The sequence below is a fragment of the Neodiprion pinetum genome, chromosome 2 (assembly GCF_021155775.2).
Source record: "Neodiprion pinetum isolate iyNeoPine1 chromosome 2, iyNeoPine1.2, whole genome shotgun sequence".
Classification (NCBI taxonomy): Eukaryota; Metazoa; Arthropoda; class Insecta; order Hymenoptera; family Diprionidae; genus Neodiprion; species Neodiprion pinetum.
In genome coordinates this window covers 35,370,517-35,392,142 of record NC_060233.1, presented here as the reverse complement: position 1 = coordinate 35,392,142, position 21,626 = coordinate 35,370,517, and the positions used below count along the sequence as shown (strand labels likewise).

At 37.8% G+C, this 21,626-nt stretch overlaps 1 protein-coding gene across 1 annotated transcript in view; it reads left to right on the top strand.

The window, feature by feature from the left end:
* The window catches only part of mdy (diacylglycerol O-acyltransferase), a 48,147-nt gene that overhangs the window by 9,963 nt on the left and 16,558 nt on the right, over positions 1-21,626 (top strand). The window contains exons 3-6 of the mRNA XM_046613845.2: positions 5,477-5,571; positions 13,332-13,384; positions 16,022-16,130; positions 21,119-21,274. Of these exons, the coding sequence (XP_046469801.1) occupies positions 5,477-5,571; positions 13,332-13,384; positions 16,022-16,130; positions 21,119-21,274 (413 nt within the window). The remainder of the gene's footprint in view (positions 1-5,476; positions 5,572-13,331; positions 13,385-16,021; positions 16,131-21,118; positions 21,275-21,626) is intronic.

The following is a 21,626-nucleotide window of genomic DNA, read 5'->3' as shown; positions in this document are numbered from 1 at the left end:
CCGTCGAGGAAAGTTCTTTTCCGAAGGGTAGCTGGGAAACGATACTAAACGCCGCTGGGCGTCCGAGGGTGGTAGGTGAAAAACTTTTTTCTATACCACGACGTCCGAGAAAGTGGGAGAAAACTTTTGAGCTGATTAATTAAATCTTTCTTACATGTTGTATATAATATTTTCCAAAGAATCTCAACTCCGGCTTCAGAAATTCTCTGAATGAACGTAATACCCGAAATTATACGTATATTTCATATAATTTATTACGTACACATTATACAAGTATTTTCACTCTCATTTTTTCACGAATAAAACCCCAAAGCCTGTATTTCTTCATATATACTAATATCAGATTCATCGACAATCTCTTTCCACGCGATCAAGTCGAGAAATCATTCAATCGTATGTCGCAGAATGGACAATATATTTTTTGAAAAAAGTATGTTAAATAGCGGTAAAACATTGACAGAAACGAAAGAAAATAATCGTATTAATCGATACTCGTGTGGATTTGTGGATATATTTTATACACCGTATACATGTAAAGATAAAAGATGTTTTGGTATAATTACCTTGTACTCGCCCGAGTTAAGGAGGGCACTTATAGATACCAACCGAAGTAATTATACCGCCTCAAAGTTCCTCTTAAAGTTTCACTTCGTTAAGAAGTGTGATAAATTTTTGTCACGTAGATACGTAGATATATTATACACCTTGTATACGTATACTTATAACGTATGTATGTTATAAATGAACAGATACGCATATAGATATAGCTGCCGCCGCTCGTTTGCCAACTTTTATACAACTTGACGCAACTGCTATAATATATACCCCTTTTACTAATTATTCATTGTACTTACCTTACCGCAATTTGAATAACGCGGCAAGCTTACAACGTTCGCGGCCTCTGCACCTTTTCTTCAACGTCTTTTCGTTCTCGTTTTATTCTCTATACTCTAGTAGCAAAATATTACATTTTCAAAAATTTCATTCGATTGCTCTGATAAATTTTTTAACCCTTTGAGTCACATATGATTGTGCCGAGTCAAGTTTTATAACAAGATTACGAATTTGAAATTAGATTTCAAAAGTTCAAGATGGCGGACCCAATATGGCGGACCAAAATTTCAAATCTGATTGAATCCGGTCAAAAAACTCTATTCAGGGGTTTTCGGGGTCGCTGATTGGATTTGACGTACGGAACTTTCAAAATCTGATTTCAGATTCGTATTCGGTGACCCCAAAAACCCCTGGACAGAGTTTTGCCTCCGGATTCGATCGAATTTGACATTTTCGTCCGCCATCTTGAATTTTCTAAATTTTATTTCAGAGCGATAGTCAACGACCCCGAAAGCTTATAATTTATGTAAACCATGTATGCGTGTAGAGGGGTAACTTTCTCAGAAATAAATTATTTCTTCAATTTTCACGATTTTTTTCAATCGATTAGCTTCTAACAATAATAATTTACGTTATATCGCAATAATCACTCTCGAGTATTGAAAATCTGTTAGTATAATATCAGAGATAGCAAAAACTCGCAGTGAAATATGTTTTCAAAGTTCTTTGAATATATAAAAAATGGATATAAAATAGGTGGTAAGAATACTTACCACTATGAGTCGAAGGGTTAATACTTTTTCAGTAACATACCTCTTCAGTACTTTTCACATACTCCGTCTGCGGCAGATTGAAATGAGAAAAAAAAAACAAAAAAAAGAAGAAAAGAAGATGCCGTGAATTTGACGCACACGATCAGTTTATTTATTCATGTTTTTTTTTTTTTTGTTTTTTTTCTCTTTGAAAACAATCGTAAACCGGCAGCTTGTTTGCGATGGTAAAAATTGAAGACCGTTAAACGCTGAGTAGAATGTCTAACGTAGGAGCGATAAATTAGCGAATTTCGCGAATGAATCGCGCGCACGCAACGAGGAGCGCCTGATTTAAATCAGGGACGGGCATATATCGCGTCCCTCGTCGGGCCAATTAACGGAGGCTGCAGCAATGCAAGGTACTCGAAGTACTTAGAGCTGGATTTCAGGCATGCAAGTATGCGACCGATAATAATCGAGAATCTTGACTATGGCAACGATTCGCGGATAGATTCTGGGGCTGTGGTGAAATGTGCTCGAAATCCAGGGGAATCGCTGCAGTCTGTTGCCGCTGCTGCTGCTTCGATTCCCCGCATGCAGCTTATAAGCCGATTGACATACGTATATTCCCGAGCCTTTGGGGTGAAATTATCGGGACGAATCCCGCGTTAAATATCTCCACACTATTTAACTCGCGTTTTTACGAGAGTCGGCAGTTTATCGGACGAAGGGTTTATGTTCAAGGGTTTATGCCTTCTTGAAATTTGAAGCTTTTGAAATCGTTTGAATTCAGGAAAAATCTTTTTAAACATAGGTATGTACCTTGTCGTTTTAAAATTGTGATTGAAAAAATAAGTATACCTTATATGCAACATAATGGGGGCAAAGATTGGGTTCGAGTTGTATGATGCAGAAATATTTCAACGCCCCACACGTGGCGGTTAAGGAGAATTAGAAAAGAAAATTATTTCCGATGGTGGACCTATATACAAACGGAATCAACACTACCACAAATGACGACAAACGAAACGAAGTTACTAGAATCGAAAAAAACAAAACAAAGTTATTGAAAGCGAAAAAAATTGTACCACAATTAGCTACAAGCGATTCTGAAGCGAGACGGACGTTTGTAGTAAATTTTGCAGGAACTACAAACGAAAAAATCAGTACTACAAACGAATACAAACGATTCTGAAGCGAGTCGGACGTTTGCAGTGAAGTTTTGAGGAACTACAAACGAAAAAAATCGTACTACAAACAACTACAAAAGATTCCGAAACATTAGTTGATAGCAGGGCCACAGAAATTCTAGCTAAAAAAAAAAAAAAAAAAAACAAAACGTATCTTTCTTTCCTTTTCACTCCAAACGAAAATATCTTCACTACAATCAACTACAAACGATTCTGTACGGAAATCTACCGATAAATTCGTTTTTTTTCAAAATAGGGTGCCGACATTTTTTCAACCCGTAATATTTTTTTTTTGGCACTACTACAAACGAAATCATTGTTACTGCAAACAACTACCTACAAAAACCTACAAGAATCAACAAAAAATAGTTAGGAATTTTCAAGTCGGGTGCTAGGTTCACACAGGTCGCTGGTGGGATTATACGTTTCACTTATTTAGTTGTTTTTTTTGTTTTGTTGTCACCAAATTATAATTTGATTTTATCATCGTTTCACCCAGGTTATAACGCGGCCCGAATTGTATAAGGTAATTAGATTTTCCACGAAGTTGTTAGGCACGTAACCATATGACTAATTCAAGGGGGTCTCGCTCGTTTGTTTTTACGTTCGTTGTATATTAATAATTAGCGACAACCGTCTCTTTTCGGCTTGGCATTTAATTATTGGGTGTGTGTACAAAGTTTCAAAGACAAGCAACCGGCCTTATTGTACCTCTAGGCGGCTTTTATTAATTCAGGATTCTGAAGAGGGGGTTCGTTTTGTTAACGAAATCCGTTTTACAAATTTCATCCTCTTTTCCCTCTCACCATCACGGCTCCTGTGTACACTTCTAACATATGCCCGACTTTTTAAAAACTTTCTGCCAAATCATCCGGACCTCTGTTGTTTCTCAACGAATTATAGAAATGCGACGCATCTCGTACGATATCAGGCTTCGTAAGCACAGAGAAAACCTAAAAAAGCGGGGAAACTCAGGGAATTTCAAAAATAAGAAGTGGAATTTCGAGTCTGTCGAAGAAATAAACTTCTTCGTATACAAATTACAGTCGATCTTAAAGAAAAAAAAGATTGCACTCGAAATTTTGTTTCGTCGCACCACTTCATCATGCATTCTATGTATATTACTTGATACCAAACCTTCATTTGTTTTTTTTTTTCTTACGGAAAATTGCAGGTTGTTTTTTGTAAATTGATAGTCGGACAGTAAGATAGTTAAGATAAGATAGATAAGATAGTTACCAGGTAATATTAAAGGTATTAGCATTAACGTGTACAAAAAAATTTGTAATCAATCAGCGTCGTATGTCTTGAAAGGTTATTGGAAAAGTCGGGGAACTTCAGATTCCAAAAAACGTACGAACCCTGAATATGCACGATTGGAAAGTAAAAAAAAAAGATCACCCGATGGATTTTTATCGATGCAGTTCAATTGACACGTAATTATGAATATTCGGATATTTTCTGTTTATTGAGGCAAAAGAAGAAAGAAAGAGAGAAAAAAGAAATTCATTCATCCGACTGAACTTTTATCATGTTATCAAATAAACGCACAGCAATTACTGCACGTATACACACGTACATATATCTGTATATACAATATACATGCGCATAAAAAAAAAATATGTACATAGCTGTAGAAAAGAAGCGTTATTTCGCCGAAGCCGCGTCGACTTCCCTCGAAATACCTACTTTAATTACTCGGACAATAAGACTCATTTATCATGATTAGGCTAGAGCCTATGTTTAAGCTTTTCTTCTCCATTAAATTGCGCGGGCGAGGGCGGCGGACTTTTGCCTTCGCCGAGTCTTTTCTCTCCGAAGATCCTTTCACATTTTCGGATGAATTGGACAGGATGAAATTTATTATTTACGCTGCTTATAGCCGTCGGTAGGTATAACGTACGTGTGTACAGGTGTACGCCTACACCATGCACCCATACACCTCGGCTTTAAACTCCATGCAGACGGCTGCTAACTGCACGGGAAAAGCGGAGGACGAGCGGATGGAAAATTTTATCTTTCACTTGTCCTTTTATTTTTTTCTACTTTCTTTTTTCTTTCCTTCTCCTTTATTCATCTTCATCTACCCCGTCTTTTGTGCTCGCCGACTCGTTGACGGAAGCACGTATGAATTATACGTTTATACGCTGTTGACGCAAACGCACGAAGCTTAAAATCGTCGTGAGGATTAATCGCCGATGATTTCGTTATCGCGCCGAATTTATTCCTATAAGTGGAATACATCTTTTACTTACACGAAATATTTTTGCCCGAGTCTTCGAATTCGGAGAAAATTTCAGACAAGCGTCTGTATCGACTACAATTTAACAGTGATTGGAATGTAATTGTATGAAAATTTTATTTTTATGCGCGAAAATAAAAAATAAAGAGAACTAAGTTCATAGGCAATTACTGAAATATACAGGCGCTCAACAAATACACTCCAATTGTCCGTACAAACTATGGAATCGTTGCTTCCCGGTATTCTTTGGAAGTTTCGGTGTAAAAGGTTTGACGCGAAAAGGTGCAAGGAGTGCAAAACTTTGACAAACGACGTATAATATCAAAGAATCGCGGCCTGCTCGCGTAGTTGGTATTTCAAATATTGCGTATTATTACGATAACCTTCCCCTCTCTCCTATTATACTCCACGATATTTTATTCTCTCTGATTTTTTACATATTTCTTACGTTCTCTCAGGTATGGAATCAGGGTGGATCCTCGACAGTGGTTCCTCTTTCTCAGCGGCAGCAACAACGGCGGTACCGAGTGTCCATCGATCGTCTTAATTCTTTGTAAGTCGGCTTTACAAGTTATCATATATTTACAGTCTCTCTCTCTCTCTATCTCTCTCTAAAGTTAAATTAGTGAAAATTTACTGAATTTCAGTCTAGGAATCATTGATAACAATAATACTTTTCAGTGGTGTAGGTATACTTGTAAATATACTGATTCACGGTTACAGAGTTGTATTATAGCGATTCGACGCCGCGGCGTAAAAAAAAATTTTCCTCACCATCTCACCCCGATTGTTAAATTTAACTCATATTTTTTCAATACACTCAATTTTTACCAAGTTTAATAAACAAATATTCATCGTTACAAATAGGGCTGAAAAAATGTTCCGCAGCTGCAGGTACATGTCGGTACATTGTATATGTATAATACCTATTTCAATGAAAAACACGAAGGAAGAAATAACCAAAAAATAAATTTGAAAGTGGCGTATGTATCGTTGCGTATATTAAATTTCGAGTCTGTAATTTATCGTGAAAGTGCAGACGGCTGCAGGTTGTCGCGACTTTTGGGCGAGTGGGGTGGCAAAAAAAAAAAAAAGAAAAAAATGCAAAAAAAGAACGCTACAACTTAAGTTGGTATCGTATATACATATATATGTATATACAGCCGTGTGTATATACATGTACATTGCATATACATGTGTGCATATAATGGTAAGAAAATAAAGACAGATATGCAGGAGGAGAAGCAACAAACTAAGCATCCTCGCCAAGTAATATTTCTCTCTCTCTCTCTCTTGGTGTTTTTTTGCTTCCCCCCCGCCCCCACCCTCTTATTTTTTATTTTTTTTATCCCCTGCTCTGTTCCCTGCTTCCGTTTTTTCACCCTCTACTTTTTCAACTCTCTTTTTCTAATCTGTTCCTTATTTCGCCTCGTCGCGTCGCGCCGTATGGAGCCTTGCCAAGTTGGTCCATGGAGGCAGACGCGAGTCTCACTGATCATTGTTTACCCACCGTTCAATCCCCCTCTACCTCCTCTCCCTCCTCTCCATCCTCCCAACCTCCAGTCCCCAGCCGCTCCTTTATACCCCGAGAAAACGGAGACGCGCCCCGCGATCCGTACTCGGCCTGCAACTGCCATCACCGCCCCCGGGGGCCAGATGCATTTTTCAAGTGGTATTGAAACTTTTCATCGAAGATTTGTCACTAGCAAATAAATACTACCGTGGAGCTACTGCGGGGGTGAAATCCTTTCGTCGAGTAGTGCGAATAACGTATACCTAGCTTTTACGGCAAGCAAGGAAGCAAGCAAGCAAGCAAGCAACGCCTCGGATATTAAGATTGAGAAATTGCAGAGAGACCGGGGAAAATATTGCCGTTTGTTTTTTCTATCTTACTTTCTTTCTTTTGCATTTTTTTTTTTCTGTTTCATTTCTTTCCCCTCCAGGCATTCGTTTCGAGTGGGTCTGATTACCACATTTTTTTGGTATCCTCGCTCTTGATCGAGGCGATATCTTATACTCGTTAAATGGTTGGGATAGTATTGCAATAACAATAACTCTACAAACCTATTTTTATATTTGGGTACATACACACACACACACTTATACTATTTTGTTTCTTCACTTTGGATTATGAATAACTGAGTGGAATTATGTTGGTAATTCGTATATCCACCTCAATTTTCATGCAATCGTTACGTAAGTATTCGCAAGGGTCTAAAGTATCCCCCATTCCCCCTACCATTGCCACCCATAAGCAGGGAAAAGATTATTCTCTGGGGCGAAACTGGCGCGTTACATGCGGCAGCTGGTATATTATATATATCGTAGAATTATCCCGGATCTTTTTCAACAAGGGTGGGTTATTTTGATGGGATTGTTTCAAGATTGCTCTTCAAATGAAGAAGCTTGCCCGCTACAGCTGACCCCTGCAGTACTTGTTTGTATATAATATGTATAAACGCGCAAGTATAGGTGTGTGTGTGATAAGACAAGTATTTCTGAGATTAGGTAATAAATTATTAATTCTTTCTGCATTCAGATTAGGTCGTTAATATCTGAATACATCTCTCTCTATCTCTCTCTGGCTCTCATTGTCAGTCACTTACAGACGACGCTTCGCTGTCGACTTTCTATCCGTGCTCGGGTTGGTGAAAAATCGATAACGTCGAAAGGCTGTCTGATTGATTTTTCTTCGTATATTTTTGCGTCTATATCTATTTGCTTGTCAGTTAGCAGACGGCGAATTGCAGGCGATGAGAAAAAAAGAAATTCAACTTTATTTCGTTACAGGTATAGCAATTTTATGACATATAATAATAAATGTGATTCAATCGTACGTAAATTGACGCTCGGTCGGTCGCAGGAATTGAAGCGTTTAAAAAAGTTAAACTCGTCTTTTTTTTCTCCTTTTTTTCGATTTATTTATGGTTGACTATAGCCAAAAAATGGGTGCAAGGATCCGTACGATGAAAATGTCAAGTGGAAGAAATTTTTTATCGCTGTCCTCTACTATATTCCTACCTCTTTCTACCAACGCCGTACGGAATGTAAAAGTTACGTATTTTCTCTAGAGATTTTCGATGCGTCGCGATTTTTCGGACAGCATTTTTAATAGATGGTGAATAATATTACACATACACAGCGTATTTGTGAAATATGAAACCGTTCGACCATCGAAACTATACGCATATTCTCTCTCTCCAAAGAGCTTCCATTAATTCATATTACGGCTCAATGCAGCTCGACATGTTACGATCCACACCGTGCAGCAGATTATTTCTGCAGGAAGCGAATATGAAAGGGTGAATAAACAAATGGATAGAAAAATTTTAAACAGAAATAAACTGAAAATATATCCCCGGGCTTCCGGAAAAATATTTGCAAATTTTGTACAGCGAAATTTGCACCGTTGTGCGTGTATCTTCATTAGCTGACGTAAATTTGATTAATTATACGATAGTGCAAATATGCTGATGTTGAGATGAATCGTGAAACATGGCGAATGATATATCGAAATCGAACGGCGCCGTCAAATATTCAGTATAATTTACAGCCGTTGATACAGAATACGAAAAAAACATTACCGAAAATATTGCAAAATAATAAGATTGTTGAAAATTTCAATCCAGAAACAAGTTTAATAATCTTTTCCATAACCCTTTGCTGAAACAATAAAATTGGCTCTCCTATAGTTTTTACGCTCCAGGTCCGCTACCTGGTGAAATTTGACTTCCAGGACAAGCGCTTCGTAGTTTTGGCCGTCCAGGTCCTTTATCTTGTGGATTTGAACTTCCAGGATTAGCGCTTCGTAGTTACTGCACTCGAGGTCCGCAACTTGATGAAAATCGACTTCACGGACTAGCGGACTAACATTTGTTACTCATTGAACAATCTTCAAGAGGTATCTGGTAAATCTCGTATCATATGGTAAAAAACTGAGAACGAGTAAGCGAGCGCACGAGCACAAAAACCAGGTACACCAGGCATCCGTTAGCTAGTTAGTTTTAATTTCATTATTCGCTCGCCACAATCGCATCCGTTACGTGATTAAGGACTCCGCATAAAGATTCATATGAAAAACATCGGAAAATAATCTGATTCGATTCAAGATAAATAATAAAATATCATAAAAATCGTTTATTCGTTCTTTTTCAAAAATTCAACTTTCCTCACTCAGATAAATCCATATTTTTTTTCTAAAATATTTCAAACTCAGTGAGTTATGATCTTTTCAGTAAAATTATTAATTTCCCGGTATATTGTTGTTTCAGGAATTTTTGCTTCATATTTAAAATTTTATTTTGCTAAAGATAACTGACTTGCCTTACAATATAATAGTCAAAGAGTATCGATGAATTTTTTTCGAGTTTTTTGATGCAATGGCGTGACTTCAGGAGTTGAAGGAATAAAACAGAAACAACTTGTGAGAAAGTAATTAGAAATTGTCAGTCACTTGTCGCAAATATCAGTGTACGTACATATAGCCCAATTTAACGATAAAACTGTAATTTTAATTCGGAGAAAACAAAGTGATATACCTTGTAACTTGTAGGCTTTGAAACGATAACCTCTGTTTTTCATATCGTTGGAATTATTACCCAGACGATGATAAATGTAACGCGATAGCGTATTATCTCACTAAAAATTTATTTTCATCATTTTTACGCACAATTATCTTGTTTGTTTTTGGCAATTTATCTTCCGGTTTTTCTTTTGTTTTTTCTTTTTTTTTTTTTTATGTACTATTTTTGGAGTCATTGTATTTTGTACCTCATGTCTTGCTAATTACTGGCATAATTGGCAAGAAAAGCCTTCTTGTTCCTTTTTCGCCATTTTCCAAAAGCCAAACCTTGACGACGATGATTATAACGAGAATTAAGGTTTCCTAAACTTTATACCGAAGTGTTTGTAATTTGACTGCCTCCTTCGTTTGCGACACGGTAAATTCTTGGAAAATAATTACCATTCGGAAAACGCTCGACTCGCATAAAATATCTGTAATTCCCGTCCACCCGATTTGTAACATATATAATATATGCCTGTACCTGCTCTACTAATTTAACCGGGAACTCGGAGTATCAAGGTGCGAAAATTTGCCCCCCCCCCCCCCAGAAAACTTCCTGCAAAGTACCCTGCGTAAACAGTCGTCTGCAGCCTTGCAGAAAGTCTAGGGTACAACTTACCGAGTGCGTAGATGGCTAGTTTTGGAAGAAAAATGTAAAAAACCAAACAAATATCCATAATATCATCAACCGAAACGGGGGTTGCGGTCAATTTTAATCAAGTAAAATGCATGGAAACGAATAGTTTACTTGTATTTTGTTAATCTTGATAAACGATATTTAATTACGTCAAATTAGAGTGACATGGTTTGTCATAATAAAATTTGACGTCAAGCTAGCCGGCAGTTGCGTGCAATATTGCCCGCATAACAATCGTAACATGTATTATATGGGGTAGTCCGAATGATCGTGAACAAGGTGCAGTCGAAAGTAATTTTAACACGTCGACTTGAAATTTCTGAAAAATTCTGAAAAGATCATTTACGACCAATTAAGAAAAAGAAAACACAATTTCTTCCCCTCTACAACTTTCCTCCCAAATGCACAGTTTTCGAGTTATGGAAGGTCAGATTTAAAGTACCTACTCCTAAAGGACGGGTGAAAAAAATCTGAAAAAATTGTAAAATTTATATTTAGTGGAGTAAGAGTAGGAAATGAATCGGCGACCAATTCGGTGGAGGTCGAGGTCAAACCTTGTTCACGTTCATTTCGACCACTCTGTATGTGTTATTACTTATTACATAATGCACATATTATACAATGCTAATTGTGCAAGACGGAGTTATTTCAAGGTTTGTTATTAGACTAATTAATGTCCCCGGGGACAGTGCGACGGCTATACGAGAGGAGTAATAATTTTCTGTCGGCTTTTTTTATTCCTCCCTCCCTCTTTCTGCTCTTTTCATTTTTTCTTCCTCTCCCTCTCCTTTTCCTTTCCCTTCTTCTTCTTCCACTTCCTCTGTATTCCGCAGCATGCGGTTTGCAAGGTGAAAATTGTGTCGCGCCAAAGCCTTCGAGCTCGCTCTCCGCGGGCAACGACGACGAGTGCTAATTACGAATAATTACGAGTACTAATTAAAGCTTTACTTAACTGCGATACTACGTCTTACCTGCTACCTGCAGGTCGCAGCTTTACACCCTGCCCGAGGTGGTGGACCCAGGTGCAAACCTGGCTTTCTTACGGCGTCGCGGCGCCTCGTTACACTTATAAATTATAACATTATATGGCTGCCGTATTACAGATAATTATACACCCGCGAGTAATTGTTCTTCGCACGTTTCATAAGTCAACGATTCATTTTCTCTCAACATTTATTCATCTCTACGATATATTATACGAATTATAATTAAATTATCCACGCAAATTGATTATTATAGCATTCAACGAGATTCGTTACACGAATGAATTAATGCGGGTGTTTTTATTTATTTATTTATTTTTTTTTACACATTATTTTCTTTATTCTTATTCGAATATTTCTTCGCTGAATTATGCAGCCGTGATGATATAATCGCGAAATTCAATTATGTCAAATGTAATACGGCGTGGGTGTTCAAATTGAAGATACACAGAAATCTCGTATTTTTGCCCGTTGATGGTTGTATATATATTTTTTTTTTTTTTACTTTATTTTTTAACGCTCTCGGGAACCGTGTCCAATTTTGTATTCCGCGCGAGCAAAAAGACATTGAATTTCTTTTATTTCTTTAAAGACTCACGTCATGCGGCCTGTAGAGAAGAATTCTCTGTGTGTCCGGAAAATTGGGAAAAATTGTTTTGCGACAACTTGATAAAAAACGTGTGCGTACGCGGAGGTAAAGAACCTAGGCACGTGTATTTTTAGAAGCCGCGTAGAGGCGGCACCGGTGGGTAATTATTAACTTTTTCATTCGTCAGCAGAGCGAAATGCCAAATGCAATTTCCGGCTTATCAGTTCGCCAGTTCTGTCGGGAGACCTCTTGAGTTATTACATCGAGTGATTTGTAAAGTGTGTCGCTTCACGAGCTGTTGCGGAAATTCCGCGGCAGTTTCCTATAATTATATTTGTTATTCCGGAGTGCTTGCAGCAGGCGTGTATGTAAATTTGCAATTTCATATTCTCTTTTTCTTTTCTTTTTATTTTTCACGACTACCTCCACGCGCTTCGACCGTTTGCCGCTTCTTTACATTTTTTCCTCTCCTTTTTTTCCACCTACAATTGACATATAAATATAAATAAATAAACAAATAACGAAACAAAAAATTTGCACGAGCATGCGAGGTTGTTGCTGTTTGTATGTTGCAGTAGTACGTGAGGTGCGCTGCAGACTTGATTATTACATTCGGGGAACAAGCTTTTTGCAGTTGTTTATTGCTGTAACGAGCGTGCGTGCGCGCGGCGTGTTTGAAAAATGGAAGCAAAAAAAAAACAAAAAAAAAAATGAAAAAATAAATAAATAAAACGTTTTTCATTCGAGTGAAAAGTCGCGTTGTGCAGGGAAATTTATTTTCTTACACATTAAATATCAAGTCATTGTTATTACTCTGCGCTAGACGTTGTGATACAATCATATTTTGTTTGCAAAATTTTGCAGGATTTTAGAATTTTTTGAAATCGCTATGATAATATGCACAATTCTCGCGTTATATTCTACATGTATATGCAGATTGATTTGCGTGCATCTAAGGATACACATATCGCGTATATATATGTGTGTGTGATTATGTATACCTTGTAAAATTATTATGTACTATATTACACACTTCTTCGCGCAGTTCGGCTCGGCGCGTTTTCATATCGCTACTTACATCTTTTAAACTTATTTAAGTTTTGCAATATTTTAACTCGCTCACGGAGAGAGTTTTGCCTTCGGTTCAGTTTGGTCTGCATGAGCTTACACGCACATACACAAGCATACGTATAATCTATGTAGGGGTCACGAATACCTGTACCTATGTACAGGGTATCGTCGAGGTTTCGCGGTTATATTCTTATTAAACCCTGCATATATCTGTATATATGTATACGCGATTCCGCAGATATACAGTATATCCTATACCTATACGCGTAACCGCGTCACGGTTTATTATTGCGTGCAAGGACTTTTACATCGTGCCTGAAGGATCGGAGTTGTTTCTATTGTATTTTCTCTCGAATCGCATACTGTGTACGCATAGACACAAATTCGGATAATCAATTTTTCAAAATTGATATAGTAGTCTTTTAATTTAACACATTTTAATTTGGGTTTTTCCGTTTTATTCTTACAGATTCAACGGTACCTGTTATCCTGTGCTTACTGATCGAAAAGGGATTAGCTGTGGTGAGTAAAATCGGTATATTAATGAAACGATGTAAGAACAGGTAATACAATGTCAACTGATTCAACAAGTTTCTATAACACGTTTTCTCTTAGTCACGAAAATTTTACCAATAATTATTTCTCGTAGTTGAAACATATTCTATGGTCGAAGGAAAATTTTTAGAAACTACGTTTTTTTTTTCATATTTCTTTATGACAAAAAAAAAAAAAAAAATAAATAAATAAAACAATAATAATAAAGAAACATCCACTCGAGATCAAATTTAGAAAGTATACAAAACATGGGCAAAGAAAAAAATAAAAAACGAAGGTAAAACGGAGAGAATAATCGCGAAGGAAAAAGATCCGGAGAAGAAAAATTGACCGCGTCACGCGGGATCAAAAAACTCAGCAAGTACGTGACTCCAATTTAGTGGATCGCGAGAATCCTGAGGTTTCGCTGGCGCTGGTTGGTTGGTTATAAGGCACCGCTCGGGTTGCCTTACACTCGTATAGAGTAGGTAGCTACAGTCCCGGGTTGTTATCAAGACGAAACCGGGCTCCGGGAAGATTTATTAAGTGTGTAAAAGTTTTCGTATAGAAGTTGCCTGCCTCCCTGCAGCCACAAGGCGAACTCGTAGCTACGTGACCGACGGGAAAAAGTTAAGACGTGCTTTTCGATTGTTTCCCTAAGCTCCTCTTATACTTATACCTGTTATACCTACAACTACCGTACCCCGTTTCCTCACCTTGTGCCTTGATCGGTAATTTCACGCGCGTACGGCGTTATTTTGTCCGATTTCTCTTCTCTTTCCGACCACTTTAACGTCAAAATAATTACTGCCGGCGTGGGAGAGAATGAGAGAAAGAGCTTCCGTATCCCCGAGTAAAGTGCATGGGGTAGGGTAGGGTGTTCTATAGGTGTATGTGTACGCGTATGACGATCCTTTGTTCTTGAAGCGACGGGGGAAACTCGCGCGGTGTTGGAAAATTTTAATACCGTCTGCCCCCTCGGTATTTCATTAACTGCTATTTGACTTTATTAATACAAAGTGAATGCCTCGAACGAGAATCCGATAACTAATAAATGTCCCTTGTCCCTTAATCTGATTCCGATAGCTTAATATCACCCGAACGAATAAAGTCTACAGCCTCGCCAGCTATTGATTGACCTTACAACTGATCGATGCTCCTTTATATTCTATTTACCGCGGCGTGCCTTGTTTATATATTTATAGATTTCACAAAATGTGGCTTGATCTATTATATTATAAGTTGTAATAATAGTTATAATAGCAACAATCGTCTGCTTTTCTTTAATGAATTCTTATTACAGAAATGTTAATTTACGGTCAGTCATTACTGATCCGCCGAGTCGACCTCTTATCAGCTTTGTCACTTTAAATTATAACCAATATACGTCGTAATTTGCAAATTATTTTACCACAGTTGCAACGTCGGACTGTGTTTCGAAACGTTAAAGAATTTATTCTTGGGACTATCAAAAGATCGCGCTCATCGATATAAATAGGTTATACATATAACCTATGTACCTATATAATGAATTCCATTCCATTTATATTAGAATTCTGAATTTATATTTGTTTTCTAATTTATTTTACTGGTAGCGAAACGAAATTTTCTTCTATCGAAGATGACAAAAAAAAAAAAAAAAAGAAAACTTGCAGTGTTGAAGTTAATTGAGTTGAGTCGGAACGTGTGATGGATTATATACATATATATATATGTATACGTGTTTTGCATACGTATGCAATATTCATATCGCTGTGTGAAGCGCGAGGAGTACGAAAAAGCCTGAAATTTATGTACGAGTTTTTACTTTTTCGTGTACCTACCAATCTCCCCGCTGCGTTTTTTTTTCTTTTATTCTTTTTAATTAATTTGCGAGTAAAAAAGCTTCCCAAACATAACATTGGGAACAGAGGGTGGGTGCGTATATATCTACCCGACACATGGTGATGCGGTCTATCAAATCAAACAAACTGAATAAATATTGGCCTGAAGCTTGACCCCGTTAACCAGCCCTTCGATAAAACGATATATTCAACTAAACCGCGATCAATCACAACCTGGCAAAAAATGCCTCGCAGCAATGTTTGCTACTCCTGAAACAAACATCGGTAAAAAGAAAAAAAAAAAAAAGAAAAAAAAAAAAACGGATAAACGTAGCGGTCTCTTGAAGTTATTAACTCTACGGAATATCGGGCATCAAAAATACCGCTTCAAAACAATTAATGCCGATCTATTAGGTTAGGAAACTATCTCTGCGTTTCAAGGTATCCAATCAGTTTATCCGTTCAGCTGAACCAAATTTATGTCTTCGAATTCTGCAACCGCTGAAAAACTCGACAAAACTTCGTTTTCACACTAATTTATACTAGATCGACGGTAAACTAAGGCCAAAATCACGAAGTGGATTATATTTTGAAACATGACCGCCATTGCGTCAGCTGTTTACTCTATCCGCTATTTATCACTCAGTTTACTCAGCTTAATGAATCCACGTGCACTGTTCACGTTTACTTACGAAACAAGCAAAAAAAAAAAAGAAAAAATCTGGCGGTTGATAAATATTTGAATCTCGTTTCGCAAAGAACTGGGAAACGCGATAAATCGGTCAATTTTTATGCCTCACAGGAAATAATCGCTCATGGACCTGGAATGGTGTTTCACGTTGTCAATCTCATGGCGATGGTCCTGATGCCGATGGTGGTTATCCACGTGAAGGAATCGGGCTTCAGTTTGGGTGAGTAAATCCAAAGAACGCACAAAAAAAATAAATAAATAAAAAACCAACCTGTACCGTTATCCACTCCGAATCTTGTACGAAAATCAAAAATATCACCCGTAGAAATTTCCTCACGTATTTATTCTGATATGCAGGGAGGTGGGTATAATGTTCCGTATCATGATCTGTTGATTTTGTCACGTTAGCGAGACATTCCAAACACTTGACTAATTGATCGTGCTAGGCTTAGTTCGCGTGTATAAACTCCTAGAAATTCAACGGGGGGAACGTGCTACTTCGAGGGTATGAATCGGCAAGGTATTGAATGTGACATTACACCGTATAATTAAGGGGCGAAACAACTAAAGCGGTTCTGACACGAGCCCCGATTCACTTGGGGGTTTCGAATCAAGCTTGCACGTAGTTCCTCCCTCGTGTCAACCTTTCCAAAAGTCGATAACTACACACTCGGGATGCCCGGTTTTTTTAACGAAACGTCCGAGATACTCGACAAGTGGAATTTCAAGTCGTTTCTTAAATTACGCATCTGCAAATTTTTGTAGAAAAATTTCGAGGAAAGAAACAAAAAGAAAAATATAACGAAACGCGACAAAAGTTTCCAAAGAATAAAGTGCGGCGGCGATATTTCCAGGCGCAAAAAAATAATTTACAAAGATTTGCAACAACTTTGGAATATGTACAGATGTAGTGAAAAAACTTGAAACGCTTATCTCGGAAGCGTTGATCCGAGTTCCGAGCGAGACTTTGTCTCACGGTCTGATGGTGCTTTCTAAAGTTACTTATTATCCCTCCTCGAGGTCTTCGCCAATATTTAATTTAATCTTTTACTTGATTTTTCCTAATTTCAAACGCTTAGGATAAAAATTTTCAACAGTGGAAACGTGACTGCACACATGCATGAAGAATTAACGAGAAATCTCACGGTAAATTTAAGCATCGCGTACGACGTTTACTCTGTACATATAAATTCGATACATTCTTTTTTTCACACACGCTTTAGTTCGTTCAAATTATTATTCAGCTTATTTTATCGTGGTTTAAAAAAGAAAAAAAAAAAATTGAAATCGCTGCTCGTTAACGCAGGAGTTTTTCTTTTTTTTTCTGTACAATCTCTTCGTTCCCGTTTCTGATTCATAAGCAATATCGTTTCTTTTTTGTTTCACCATTTGTTGCGGATCGAGTCGATGCAGACGATATATTTCACCCTGGCGGAAATAATTTGCCAATTTATTTTCTATGTTTGTTGAAGGATTGATAGTTTCGCTTTCGCTTTCCTTCGATATACTCGAGGTACGTCTCGTCGCTCGATTTTTTCGTTATCCTATTATCACGCTCCGTTCTTTTTACGCCATCGAATTGTTGATTCTTCCTCATTTACACATTTTTCTCGGACTATTTAATTTCAAAATTCAAACTGACCACATACTGTATGAAATAAACGTGAATTCTATACATAGAAAAATTAACTATCAGCTATGCGAATCCTCATCGTTAAATTGCTAACACCATTTTTAATCTCTTATTGTTAATTCTTTCGTTCATTCCCCATTTCTCAATTTGCCTCGTCCCTGGTTTTGCAATCGAAGACGTAGAATCACACGCACACCGTGCATACGTTTCGCAATGAAACGGACAGACCGTTTCATCCCTCGAATTTCTCGGGCATTTCCTTAGCGTCGAACATTCAGATCCTACCGAGACTCGCTCTTCTCGTTCTCCTGGCACGAATTTGTACCACTGTTGGCACAACGGCGCAGTAATACTTATCGAGAGCCACCATGCGTATAAAGGCAAAACTTGGCACCAACTCCAGGGCTATTCCAGTGGCTGTACCTCCACCCGCTGCAGCCCCGTTATAGCCTTTATTTGTTTCGGAAATTTCGACTTTTTACAGGCGCCTATGCATATTTCTACCACAGGCAGCGTCGCCTTTCCTATCACTTAAAAATTTCTAGCTCTGAATTTTCACTCAATCGAATCGAAAGAATTACACCCGACGGTCCTTGAGCGATTTTGGAAAAGCGACAGGCTCGATCTTCTCGTTGAAATGTGCCGGTGCCTGGTATCCAAGTATTTATTTATTTTTTTTGTTTCGCTCTGCAGACTTTTTAATCGTCGCGTAAAGGTACAAAAATCAATCGGTGCCGCGGGTATTACCGGATGTAATTCGTGTCATGCGTCATCGGGCTTTCCAAGTTATACGCGAAACCAATTTCGGTGGGATTATCCTGCGTAGGCGAGTGCCGCGCGTCCGCGTTTCCAGAAACGAGCTAGTTAACTTAACAGGCTGGCTATACTCCAGCTTTGTCTGAACGCTTATACGGGATTCTCTTCGGTAAGCATGACGCGGGGGGGTTAAAGGGTTGTCCATCCTTGCCAGGACGGTTTAACTTCCGTACAGCTACAGGTACTAAAACGCTCGATATCCTGTCGGGGGAATTATTTTCGTACAAAGATACGATACAGCGATTAGGGAAGGAAATTTGACTTTTCATTCCTGAAATCGCAGCGGAAGCTCAAGTTGTACGGTTACAGTTATAATGTTAAGACTGCGAGATTTTGAAAAGATGGATTATTGTTACAATGTCGTTATTCATTTTTCTACTTTTTATTTTTTTCAAACTTGATAGTAAACGATAATATTTCCGTTACTAAAATTGTTGAGCGAAATTCCATTGGGCCAAGTTGCTTTTGGAAGAGGCGTAGAAACTAAAAAAAAAAAAAAAAAGAAAAGAAAATGAAACAGAAAAAACGTGTTCGATGTTCCCTGAAGCGAAGGTGACGGAGAATTATATCCTTAATGTATGCCACGACATTTGGCGATTATCGCTCGTGTACCGTATCGGCATTATTACAGGCACGAGGATCATGTGAAATTGATAGACCCTTGCAAGATGGTCCGTTTGTGCAGCCGAGCGAAGTGAGTGGATCCATATATTCCCTCGTATTCCTGAACTCATTCCAGTTTGTTTCTCGGGGAGGAAGACACTATTAGACCGGTTCAGTTTATTCTTGGCCGATTCTCGAGCCACGTTTCGACGGATCGTCGAAGCGAGGAAACGTATCCGTGTTTGATATTCGTGTAGATACGATGCGGGGAAACCCTGATGTGCACGTGTATGGGAAAGAGAATTTTTTCTTCGTACATATTTCTTGCCCTCGCAGGATATACAAATCGGCGAACTTATTCCGCCGGCACGTTTTACGACTGCTATTCATATATTTCACCTGAAAGCTCGGATCAACTTTTAGGCATATCTCGTCGCCGCGGCTGACACATTTCAAACGGGAGATGGGAGAAAGAATTAAATTAAAAAATAAAATATTTAGAAACAAATACGAAATTGTGTGGGTACAAAATGTACACGCGTTAAGAAATGTTTGAAATAAATTTTTGTCGCGGTGTAAGCTGCGGACGAATTGCTTTCTTCTAACATCTTTTTTTAACTCGAATATCAGGGTGGCCATACACTTGGAAAACCTGGAATTGTTAGGGGATTTTTAATTTGGTGATGGAAAAAAATGAAAATATCAATTTTCTATTGTGGGAATTAGAAATGATTTTTCGAGGCATCGAGTTCACCTCTTCTCGTTGAGAAAACAAATTGGCTTAAACTGACTCTTTGGTACATTATATTTCTTTTCAATTCGAATCCAATTTCGATACGAATATAGAGTTTATAAACCGAACGATTTAGGTTTCAGTAACTTACTGGAACTGGAAAAATGTCAGTGAAAACTAGGTTTTAGGTTCTGGAAAACCTGGAAATTTCTTGTAATTTTTACATATCCTGGATTTTACTATAATTCATTGATTTATTATTTTCATCTGCGGACTAATTAATATCAGGAATATCAGATCAATATCACTATGTACGGTTGGTTAATATACTTCTGCACGATTCAAATACACGAGGGTGGGGAAAAAAATTTCATCTCCATTTTGAGTAATTGCAGGACTAATTACGCGAGTTTTTACAGCTATAATAATCGAATTATCGAGAACACTGCAGGTGAGCAGGTGCGGAATGCACATAATTTTTTAATTGATTCTCGACCCGCGGGCGTTAATTGATTGCGATTTTCAACCTGCAGAGACGGGCTTTCGAGGTATTATACAGGAAATTGTAAGGGGAGGTTCACTGTGCAGCGTTTTAATTAAGACACCAACAATGCAGGGTGAAGAAATTTTTCTCCGGTTAATGGAAATATCGGAAAATTTTATACCTTGTGTAGATATATAGTAAATGCTGCGGGTAAACGTGCAGATCTACCGAGGGTTTCACCCCGTGTGTTATACATAAAAATAGCCGCCTTCGCTGAACTGCAATATTGTGAAATAATAGTAATAACAATAATATTTACCTACGTTTCGTATTCGGAAAAAGAAATTTGGTCGTAATAAACAAAACGCGTTGCAGAGTATTTTACCACTTGGACAAAAAATTTTCTTGCCTTGCGATATAACATATTATTTAATAGCGATAACCTATCGGTAACTCTCATGGTTTCGTAAGTTTTACTAATATTTATCCACCGAATAGATTTAGTGAACTGTACGAAGCAATTTAGATGAATCTGCCAGAGGGTATTCGTTATCTTGATGATATCACGAAAAAACTGTTATCTCATTAAATTAATGAAATTAAAATCGAGATTTCGTATTAATAAGTATATTTTATTGAATAAAAATTTTTCACGATTCTTAAACAATCGTTTTTCATCAACTTTGGTATTTACAAGAAAATATTGCGTTCCCGCGACAAAATTTTCTACATAATGCGTCTACAAATTGATTTCTATAAAAAAGCATAAAGTTTTTTCTGTGTCCAGTCTCATGTATTTACTTAATTTCTCACACTTTTGTCACTTTCCGTGATACGGGCGTAAAAATTAAATTCCTGTTGCTTTTTTTTTATTTTTTCTTTTCTATTTAACACGGAATTCAAACGGTTTTAACGTGTTTCGGAATTATTCTGTTTCAGTCGGTGCGATGTACGTCTGCATGCTGTACGCGATGTTGTTCCTAAAGTTGTGGTCCTACGTTCAAGTGAACATGTGGTGCCGAACTAGCAGAAGAAGAAACGTCAACCCGCAGGGGAGAATGCGAAGGCAATCGCTTTCGTACAACAATCTTCAGGGTAAGCGTAGAACAATATAGGCGTCCTTTGCTTAAACTGTGTGCGTATTACGTACGTAATAAATCCGCACAATTTCTTGGCTTTAATTAATTATACAATAACGTGCGTTGAAACTTGGAAGAATTTGTCGTCCGCATCTCGGATCTGGCAAAGGTTTCATTCCACGACAGCCTAAGTATCGTCGAGGGGTAAGATTTTTACGTAGAGGCGAGAGAAATTTTCACAAGGAATTCAACGAGTTGTCGAAAAATTTCAGAGAATTTCCCTCGATCGCGTCTTTGGATTTTGAACCGGCTGTTTTACGACGCTCGCCAGGAAATAACTGTCGAAATTTTTTTATTCGACACCCTTA